This window comes from Solanum stenotomum, chromosome 11 (assembly GCF_019186545.1).
Source record: "Solanum stenotomum isolate F172 chromosome 11, ASM1918654v1, whole genome shotgun sequence".
Taxonomy (NCBI): domain Eukaryota; kingdom Viridiplantae; phylum Streptophyta; class Magnoliopsida; order Solanales; family Solanaceae; genus Solanum; species Solanum stenotomum.
This window is the reverse complement of record NC_064292.1, coordinates 32,924,318-32,932,183: the sequence shown is the minus strand read 5'-3', so window position 1 is coordinate 32,932,183 and position 7,866 is coordinate 32,924,318. Positions and strand designations below refer to the sequence as shown.

General features: G+C 35.7%; 1 protein-coding gene across 1 annotated transcript in view; it reads right to left on the bottom strand.

The window, feature by feature from the left end:
• Positions 1–2,014: 2,014 nt before the first annotated feature.
• Positions 2,015–7,866, bottom strand: part of LOC125844806 (protein STRICTOSIDINE SYNTHASE-LIKE 2-like) — a 28,315-nt gene continuing 22,463 nt past the window's right edge. Inside the window, exons 2-3 of the mRNA XM_049524145.1 lie at positions 3,253–3,519; positions 2,015–2,913 (exon numbers count right to left, since the gene is read on the bottom strand). Coding sequence (XP_049380102.1) covers positions 2,301–2,913; positions 3,253–3,519 — 880 coding nt within the window. The 3' untranslated portion in view covers positions 2,015–2,300. The remainder of the gene's footprint in view (positions 2,914–3,252; positions 3,520–7,866) is intronic.

Genomic DNA, 7,866 nt, shown 5'->3' with positions numbered 1-7,866 from the left:
CTAATGCTCCAACAACGTTCTCGGATTTGATGAATAGGGTGTTTAGACAATACCTTGACATGTTTGTGATTGTGTTCATTGATGACATATTGATTTACTCAAGGAGTGAGAATGAGCATATTGATCATTTGAGGATTGTATTGCAAATTCTTAAGGACCAACAACTTTTTGCAAAGTTTAGCAAATGTGAATTTTGGTTAAGGTCCGTGGCATTTCTAGGTCACATTTTTTCAAGTAAGGGTATTGACGTAGATCATATTAAGACGGATGCGGTCAAGAGTTGGCAAGACCTCTATCTCCTTCGTATATTAGAAGTTTCTTGGGTTTGGCAGGTTACTATAGAAGGTTTGTTGAAGGGTTTTCTTCGATTGCCTCTCCTTTGATGATTTTGACTCAAAAGAAGGCTAAGTTTATATGGTCTGAAGCACGTCAGAAGAGTTTTCAAGAATTGAAGGATAGACTTACTTCCGCTCTGGTTGAGTTTACCGGAAGGGGCGGATGGTTTCGTGGTTTATTGTGATGCCTCTAGAATTGGGTTGGGAAATGTACTTATGCAAAATGGAAAAGTGATTGACTATGTTTCAAGGCAACTTAAGATCCATGAGAAGAATTATCCTACCCATGACCTTGAATTGGTGGCAGTTATATTTGCCTTAAAGATTTGGAGGCACTATTTGTATGGTGTGCATGTAGATGTTTTTACCGACCATAAGAGTTTGCAATATATGTTTAGTCTGAAAGATTTGAATCTTCGCTAAAGAAGGTGGCTTGAGTTATTGAAAAATTATGATATGAGTGTTCTCCACCACCCCGATAAGACGCATGTAGTGGTGAATGCTCTTAGTCAGTTATCTATGCGTAGTACTGCTCATAGAATTGGGCTTGGGTCTTTTTGAACCCAATGCCAGACTATCTTCTTCTTCGTTTTTTACTATAAATGGGCTATGCTCAACGCTTTAAAAAAAACACTGTGGGGTGGGTTACGGGTTGTTTTTTCGGTCACAGCACATAATTTGACTTGCATGGAAAACAGATTATAGGAAAGGCACTTTTATTTAATAGTGTTATTTTTCATTTTATCATTTAAACTTCGAAATATATAATTCTTCTTAATTATTAAAGTTATAATTAAAAAAATATAAACATAAAGACTTTCTACAACCGTGATTGTTCTGCTCTGTTGCATATTTGCTTTATTTATAAGGACTTGATAAATAACATAAAATTGCTAATATGAATCTACATAAATAACACAACTCAAAATCGTATTTGTCAAACTAAGTCAGCTCTTAAACATTATCATTTAAAAATATCAAAGAAAAAAACTTCCCACTGAAAAAACTGTATACTTAAAATATAATATGAAATCCCAAATTTCATTTTAAAAGTAGTTTTATTACAAAATTATAGAATTGATATTTCACCGCAAAATGATAGTACTAAATTTTAATCTAGTTTTCAAGCAATCTTGTTGCTCTCTCAAGTGGAAATTGTCTGAACACTTGTTCAAAGAAATGTCCTTAGCTTATTGTCAACCTTTTTAGTGCACCGATCAAAAAGTTGAATATGATCAATTAGAGGCGGAGCTAGGTGGGGTTCATGGGTTTAGACGAACCCGTTAGTTTTTCCGAAGACCTTGTATTTGTATTACAAAATCAAATAAATATATGCATATTAACTTGTGAACTCCCTAACAAAATTGATTGACAGCTCAATGGTAAAAAAGAGTAGTGAAAATATTTTTCACACTAGTGTAACCCCATTGTCAACAAATTTATTTTTTTTCCTTTTTAAAGGAAGTATGCTTTCCAATATTTTTTTTCTTTTGTTCCAAAATTTGGATCCCCCAAACTCCTAACCTGACTTCGCCTCTTATGATCATGGCTTGGCATTGACAGAATGATTTGAACTTTGTGATTTTATTAAGTAGTCTTTTAGTAGTCAATATGTATGTGCATACTGTACAGTTTACTTTCTTTTATTAACAAAAAGATTGCACCAAAATGCCACAAGATAAATTAATTTAGAATAGTAGTATTGGGATCATGCTTAGCACAAACATTGCCTATCTTGTATTGTTTAAGCTACAAAATCCATAACTAACTCTATTAACCAACTATTAACAAGACCAACAACCTCAAAGTTAAATTGACATAACTACCCTTCTATCTAATTACACTTGATTATATATCTAATTACATTACACTTGACTATATGCTACTAAGGAGCTGTAGTGCAAATGATTAACTTCACATTGAACAAAAGTTTATTTGGTTCCAACTTCCAATTAATTTTATAACTCACAATTCATTGTTGGTGTCCAAGAACTTTTCTAAAGTAGTCACCTTCTCTTTAATTGCAAATGGCATTTTTACTGATCCAATCCACAAATTTCCATTCATTTCATGTACTTCACTAACAAACTTCCATCTTTTCCTCTTTGGGTCCTCTAAAATCTCCACTACATGGCCATCTTCACTAAGTCTAATTGCTAAACTACCCCCACCAAAACCATTATTTGCCAAGAAAGAATGTGCTTTAGTAATATCAAAAGGGATTTTAACTAAATTATTTTTAATCCAATTTTTGGAGAGTACCCAATCCAAGAATTTGCTCCTTCTTGAGTTAACTCCCACCCAAAACTCTCCTTTTTTATTTCTTTTAATGTTGTCTGGAAAACCTGGGAGCTCTGAAACTACTTCAACACTGTCTGCTTTTGATGTATTGAGCCATAATTTGAAGATTTTGCAAGTGGTTGTCTCTACAAAAAGGAGGAAATCACCATGTTTGCTTATGGCTATACCATTTGGAAACTTGAGATTCTTGAGGAGAACTGAAACTTGCTTGTTTTTCATGTCATATTTCATTAGCCTTCCTGTGTCGTCACCGCTAACTATGACTGATATATGACTCCTGAATATTCAAAAGCATTTTCATGTAAATAATTTATCACAAGTAGATGCAAATTCAAAATACATGAACATGCTCTTTAACCTGACTTCGACTAATATCTAAGCCTTCTAACTTTTGGTGTGCACAAGTAGACACTTAAACTTATATCAAACTGATTAAACAGTCGCATTCGTCATACGTTGCATTCTATTCGACACCGTATGTGTATTATGTTATGTAGGATGCATTTGTCAACTTGTTCGATCTTATATAAGTTTAAATACATACTTGTGCACACCCAAAGTTGGAGGACATAGATGTCAGTTGAATAGGTGGTATATATATGTATATATATGTTACCTTCTTGAGTATGTGATACTGCTATCTGTAAAATAGAGGACTCCATGATTTTGATCAATGCAGAGTGAATTGGTGAATCCAAAAGGAACTCCTTGTGCAAATTTAGCAACTTGGGTAGCAAGGCCTCCATTTGGGCCCACAACAAGGAGGCCCAAGTAAGCATCTGCAATATATAGATCACCACTATTTTCATCAAACTCCAAACCTAATGGGCGCCCACATATGTGCTCACTGGTAGAATGATCATGAAAACCTTCACATCCATCCCTGTTATTGCAGTCCAACTCAAAAACATTAAATAAAGAGTTTAAAAAATACAGATCATTAATTTATAAAAATGACATTATTAATTTATTACTATTAATTATATTTCAAGTAGTATGTGTAGACATCAAAATTTTATGGGACTATACAAGATTGTTTAATTTCAATTGGGACAAACTCTATAATTCTAGTTAGGATTCTTGGAGGCTACTCCACCCTAAATCTAGTTCATGCATGCCTATATAAAGGGTAATATATTCCTTTGAAGAGGCCTCTCAAATATCCCGTAAAATCTTGGGATATTTGTAAAGCGATCAAAATATTTCAGACTCCTCTTGATAATCAAATACTTCAAAACGATCATAAATCCTTTCATGAAGATCATATAAATCTCAAAGAGGTTCATATTATCCTAATTCAAGAAATATGCCTCTATGACCCTCGAATAACGGAGAAATCTTAAGAGAGAGAAGAATCAAGGGAGGAACAGAATTGTACCAGTTTTCAATATTGTGTGGCAAACAATAATGGTATTATATTATGTTTTGAAAAACAATTGTGATTTCTTTTTCAGATTGTTGACAATGTGAAACAATAAATCACCATCAACTTCAAGGAGAGTTGCAATGATAAAGGTACCTTTGTGACAACGGTGTACCTTTATTACTATCATGCAACTTCAAGGAGAATTTCTTATTCATGGTGCATGCGAGGTTACTTTATTGTTATTATGGATCAATATGTGAAACTTGATGGAAATACAAAACATACAATAGCAAGGGTTTTATAATATGTACATAAAGTTGTGGTATGTCTAACTGATGTTGGCTTCATAGGTCCAAGATATTCTTGGTGCAGTAACTAGATTGCTAGCAAAAGGGTATGAAAAGAACTAAATAGGATTCTTATTAATGATGAATGAACCTTTAAACTTTAAATAATATAGGTTGATCATCTTCCTTGAACATGGTCTGACTACATACTACTATTATTCGAATTTCATGATGATAAAGCTATAAAGTACTTCAAAATTTTGAATTATTGGGTTACTTAACCATCCTCCGATCCTCTTTGTTGTTTCTTAAAATTATTTTTGGGAGACTAATCACAAATAATGTGACGCTTACCCAAGCAATCATTTTTAATATTTCTAAATTAGAATTTTGGGTGCAACATAAATAGTTCTAAAATTGTATATGAAAAAATCCTATGAAACGTTATCTTGGTACTTTCTGAAGGATGTTTTAAAGAGGTCTGGCTTTGTTAATATGTAGTTTTGATGATTTGACAAACAATGGGATCTGATAGGGACCTGATCCCATGTGAGAATGGTGCTCATGTATGGGAAAAGGACAGCTGGAAAAAGTACTATGCATACCCTGTCATCTGCAGGAGGTGGTGCGTGTCTGGTGCAGAGTGGCAGGGTCGTTAGCCAATAGCATTACTATAGTGGGACGAAGACAGGTGGGAGCGAGCCGAGCGAGAGCAAAGCAAGTTTCACTGGTGGGATGTCTTCGCGGTCCCATTTCATCGACTTTTTTTGCGCAAGAGTCACTCGAATCGAAGTCAAGGTGAGGTTTGGAACCCACATTGGTCTATCCCTTTTCTTTGATAGGCATAGAAAGTAGTCATTGAGCTACTTCTCACTGAGTTACTTACGGAGGGGCCGTCGACAAAGATTACTTCTAGGGTTTTGTGTCCATCATATATATGTTTCATATCTGATAGACATAACCTAGTTTTTGTTCTGAAAGTTTGAAAGGGCAAAAGCAATTTTCTCAAGAAATATTCTCCTCAAGAATAACAAGGGACCTCATAGAGTTGTCATCGTTCTTAGTTGTTGTAGGCTTATATTTTTGTGCTTATTATTGTAGATCTAATCATGTGTTATAAAGGAATCAGACCAGTTCGAGTCTTAAACATTTATTTTGAGTTGTAGCTAGACTTAGCTATGGGAGTTCGTAAAGTCTAAATCGATTAATATTAGTTGATTTAGTGGGCAACATAATTGTTGCTTGGAAGCTTGTTTGTAACAGAGTTGTTATAGTAAGGGGGAGGAATTTAGAGTTAAATTCCTAGATTGCAAGAGCTTGTAATTTGAATCTTTGCTCCTTGATGATAATGGAGTTGAGTTGAAATCCTGTGAGTACATGTCGTGGTTTTCTCCTCCCTTGAGCAAGGGGATTTCCACGTAAATTGCTTGTGTCATTTATTTTAACGCAATTATTTTAGTTACTGTTCTTGCTGAGTCAAGGGACCTTGCCTGTTGACGTATAGTGGACGCATACATTCTAACAATTGGTATCAGAGTCTGGGCTCTCTAACTAGTTAACATCAAGAGAGAATCATGTGGAAGAATGGGTACTCCACTAAATTTGGAGGAAGGACAATCATCAACTAGGCCACCTCATTTTAATGGCCAGTTCTACAGTTGGTGGAAGACTAGAATGCATGACTTTCTTATGGCTGAGGATAGTTAGCTATGGGATGTCGTGCTTGATGAACCCTATTTTCCTACAACTGAACTGAAGGAAGGAGACATTACCAGAGTTGTTCCCAAAACTCGACAATAGTACACTGAGTCTCATAGAAAGAAGACTGAAAAAAACTACAAGGCAAAGAAATTGTTGGTGTGTGGCATATGAACTAAGGAATACAATCAAATTTCTGCATGTGAATCAGCTAAAGAAATCTGGGACTGTCTTAGAACTGCTCATGAAGGGACTGAGCAAGTGAAGGAATCAAATGTGGACATTCTTACTACTCAGTATGAAAACTTCACCATGAAGGAGAGAGAAACCATTCATTATATGCACACCAGATTCTCGCCTATTTAAAATGAGCTACGTTGCTTGGGAGAGCCCATTCATCCAAGTAAACAAGTCAGCAAGATACTTAGAATTCTTCCTAAGTCGTGGGAATGTAAAGTTGATGCTATTAATGAAGCTAAGGACCTGAAGGTGCTGACAATGGATGCTTTGATTGGAAATCTTCAAACTCACGAGATGAACAGAAATCAGGAAACTTCAAAGAAGGAAGTAAAGAGGGACAAGTCACTAGCACTCAAAGTGACATCAAGTGAAGAGTTTGAAGAAGATGAAGATGTGGCTTATCTCACTAGAAGATTTTGGAAAATCGTGAGAAAAAATGCAGGTGTCAGGAACACAGGAAACTCTAGCAGAGCTGCGAATGCAAATGATTTATGACACAAGTGTAAAAAACCAGGGACCTTTATCAGAGATTGCCCTATGCACAACCTCGAATATAAAGACTATGTCAAGGCTGGCGGAGACAAAGAGAAAAGAATGGACCTGGTCCCTGATAAGAAAGGAAGAAAAGTTGTTACTGATTCTGTTGTGAAGAAGGCCCTTGCAGTCTGGGGGACTCTTCAAGTGACTCAGAAGAGTCTGAACATCTTGAAGACGCCTCCATGCTTGCAGTGAGAGATGACGAGGTTGTGTCTAATGAAATGTTTGCTTTCATGGAAAAATCTGATGATGAAGAAGCTGAAGAAGAGGTAACTCTTTCTGANGCCACAAGTGTAAAAAACCAGGGACCTTTATCAGATATTGCCCTATGCACAACCTCGAATATAAAGACTATGTCAAGGCTGGAGGAGACAAAAACAAAAGAATGGACCTGGTCCCTGATAAGAAAGGAGGAAAAGTTGTTACTGATTCTGTTGTGAAGAAGGCCCTTGCAGTTTGGGGGACTCTTCAAGTGACTCAGAAGAGTCTGAACATCTTGAAGACGCCTCCATGCTTGCAGTGAGAGATGACGAGGTTGTGTCTAATGAAATGTTTGCTTTCATGGAAAAATCTGATGATGAAGAAGCTGAAGAAGAGGTAACTCTTTCTGACTTTAAACAACACTTGCATGTTTATTCTATTAAAAGGTTGATAAATCTAGCAGTTGTTTTGATTGACTCAATAACTAAGTTGACCGCTGAAAAAGATTTGATGAATAACAGTCTAGATACTTTTCATGATGAAAAAGTAGTTTTGGTTTCTCAAATGTGAGTAATGGAAGAACAAATGATGGTTCTGGAATCTGAAAATTTAGAACTCAAGGAAAAATTAAAGAAGTTGAGTAAGAAATGTGCCAGAGGAAAAGATGAAGCTAGCAATTTACAACTGGGGCTGGAAACTAGCTTGAATACTGCTGAAATGAAACTAGTTATGGCCTTAGAGAGAAATGATCAGTTAGAAAGAGACCTAGTCTGTGTCAAAGAAGACTGAACAAATCTCTCAAATGGACCACTTCTTCAAAACTGCTTGTCAATCTTACTAGTCAGGGTCAAAATAATGGGAATGTTTTAGGAAGCTTGAACATAAGTCCTCCCTAAATCCC